General features: G+C 53.6%; 1 protein-coding gene across 1 annotated transcript in view; it reads right to left on the bottom strand.

Annotated features, from left to right (window-relative positions):
- The window catches only part of KDELR1 (KDEL (Lys-Asp-Glu-Leu) endoplasmic reticulum protein retention receptor 1), a gene marked incomplete at its 5' end in the record, with an annotated part of 7,468 nt that extends 4,680 nt beyond the window's left edge, over window positions 1-2,788 (bottom strand). Inside the window, 2 exons of the mRNA XM_005879585.2 lie at window positions 2,300-2,458; window positions 2,660-2,788. Coding sequence (XP_005879647.1) covers window positions 2,300-2,458; window positions 2,660-2,788 — 288 coding nt within the window. The remainder of the gene's footprint in view (window positions 1-2,299; window positions 2,459-2,659) is intronic.
- Between the last annotated feature and the right edge of the window lie 3 nt (window positions 2,789-2,791).

The following is a 2,791-nucleotide window of genomic DNA, read 5'->3' on the forward strand; positions in this document are numbered from 1 at the left end:
ACGGGCCGGATCCGGCCCGCGGGCCGTAGTTTGCCCACGGCTGGCCCAGACAATGTTGCTCAGCGGTTGAGCGTCGACTCATGAACCAGGAGGTCACGGTTCGATTCTGGTCAGGGCACATGCTGGGTGGCGGGCTCGACCCCCAGTGTGGGGCGTGCAGGAGGCAGCCGATCAGATCAGGGATTCTCTCTCATCACTGATGTTTCTAACTCTCTCTCCCTCCCCCTTCCCCTCTGAAATCAATAAAAATAGTAACTTTGGCCAAAAAAAAAAAAAATATTTTTTTAAATTAAATAAACAAAATGTGGGTAGATTCCTCTCCAGGGAGCTGGACTCCGTGGCTTGCTCCTATAATCGCTCAGAATCCTCCAGCAAGGCTCTCACAGTCAGCTTAGTGGAGGCTCTTAGAAAAGTTACAATTAAATTGGTGCACACCCAATTGTTAGCCCTTGGGACTAGAATCATAGCATAGGGGGAGATGGGAGATCACGTTTTTATCATGTTTATTTTTATCTATTCGTGACGTCTGAACTTTTAAAAAATATAATTTAAAAACCATATTTGAGCCTGCAGGAGGACTTGGGTTTAAATCCTGTAAGCTCTCCGGAGCCTCACCTTAGTTCTTCAAAAAATGGGGGTAAGGAGGTCCGCTTTCCCAGGCGGCTGAGAGGTCAGACTGGATGATAGCATATTTAGAGTGGCCAGCATGGAAATGGACACACAGTCAGTGCCAAAACCTTGCACAAGTGCACTCCCCCCTCGGAATGAAACAAACAAACAAAAAAACTGGCCTGGATTCTGATCCGGCCTCTTCTACCTGGAGCAAGTCCCACCGCCTCTACCAGACTGTCTCCCCGTCTGCAAAATGGGCGCAGGCTGGGCGAGTGCTCCCAGCAAGGTGGTGGCGGTGATGTGTTTGCGAAGTCCAGGGCCTGCAGCCAAGCCCGGGGTTCCTACCACAGCACAGTGCCGCCTCCCTTTGACATTTCGGGGACCTGTGGGCCAAAGTCACCCTCTGTCCGATTTGTCTGGCCTGCAGGGTACTTTAGAAATATATTTTGGCCCTAACCGGTGTGGCTCAGTGGAAAGAGCGTCGGCCTGCGGACTGAAAGGTCCCAGGTTCGATTCCGGTCAAGGGCATGTACCTTGGGTTGCGGGCACATCCCAGTGGGGGGTGTGCAGGAGGCAGCTGATGGATGTTTCTCTCTCATTGATGTTTCTGACTCTCTATCTCTTTCCCTTCCTCTCTGTAAAAAATCAATAAGATATAGAAATATATTTTGAATCTGTAGCCAAATTTTTAAAGCGGATCTCGCCGGAAAACTCCTGAATTGTGGCTGCTGTTGAAAACATCGGCCCACCTGGCCACTCGGGACCAGCTTCCTCCAAGGCAGGGGTGAGGCTGGGGGAGGACGGGCTGCTCTGAATTTGACACCTGCCAGGCCTCAGGGCCCAGGAGAGCACAGACTTCACACAAGCCCTCCCCAAACTCCTCCCAGGAATCTGCACATGTGCCACCAAAATGCCACGGAACCACAAGCATGACAGCTAGCATTTAGGAGTACAAGTATCAACCTGGGACTAAACATTTCAGTCATTGGAGAAACATTAACACAGAACTTCCTACCTCGCGCCAGACACTGTGCTCTACCGATTCCAACCCCTCATCAGAACCTCTGACGTAGGAACCGATCCTCCCCATTTTACAGACAAGGAAACTGAGGCGCGGAGAAACTGCCTCGCCCAAAGTCCGGCGGCTGCTAAGTGGGCTTCGAATCCCCGCTCTCTGGTCCTAGAGGCCACGTGTTTCACCACTGGGCGATGCGGTATAACCTCAGTAAATCCTCACACAACCTGATAACTTTATAAATCAGAAAAGCGAGGTCGAGTCACATGCCCAAGGTCATGCTAATCAAAAGCTGCAGATCTGGAATCCCAACCCAAGCAGCCCGGCTCCCGAGCCCCTGTTCCCAATGTCTGGGCTGTTCACTAGGCTGTTGACCTTGGACGAGAGTCAGTTTAGACTCCTTAAGCCTCGGTTTCCTCATCTGTTCCATGAGGCCGCTGTGAAAAGCAATGGGTTAATGCACACGAAGTACTTGGAGCAGTGAGCGCTGCTGCTGTTGCATTAATATCATCCGATTCCAGAGCCCATGCGCTGAACTTAGTCCTAAAATAAGGAAGTTTGAGCAAATCTCGCAGAAGGAAGGCGTTGCGGGACCACTGTCGGTAGCTGATCTGCCACAACCCCCCCACCACCCACTCCCACTACAGGGCCCGGCCCTCCCAGGCAGCCTACCTCTAGCGGGGTGAAGTCGTGGTTGACCAGGAATGCCAGGATAGCTGTGGGCACAACGAGAAACTCCACCCGGAACGTGTCGTGGTTCCCGTCGTAAGTGGCTTTGAACTTGCTGTAGATCATCCAGACTGTGGTGAAGGAGCAGGCGATATAGACCACCTGTCGAGGGGGACGAGGAGGGTGCTTCAGCCCGCAGCACCTGCACCCCCCCATAGGCTGGGGCCCGGGAGCCTGCAACCCCAGCCCCTTCTCCCTCAGACCCAGGAATCTCAGCCCCTGTCACCTCCTCCCTCCGATCCAGAAGCCCGGGGGGCCCAGGCGCCCCCTCAGGAGGGCCCAGCAGGCAGGGCAGAGCCTCACCTTCATGCACGTGTTGTAGAGGGAGATGTAGTTGGTGAAAAGGTCCAGGTAGCGGGCAGTGAAGACCACGGCAAACAGGACCTGGCTCTTCCCTGAAATCCCTGCGGTGCAGACAGAGTGGGGGAGTGGGGG

Source organism: Myotis brandtii, unplaced genomic scaffold (assembly GCF_000412655.1).
Source record: "Myotis brandtii unplaced genomic scaffold, ASM41265v1 scaffold601, whole genome shotgun sequence".
Lineage (NCBI taxonomy): Eukaryota > Metazoa > Chordata > Mammalia > Chiroptera > Vespertilionidae > Myotis > Myotis brandtii.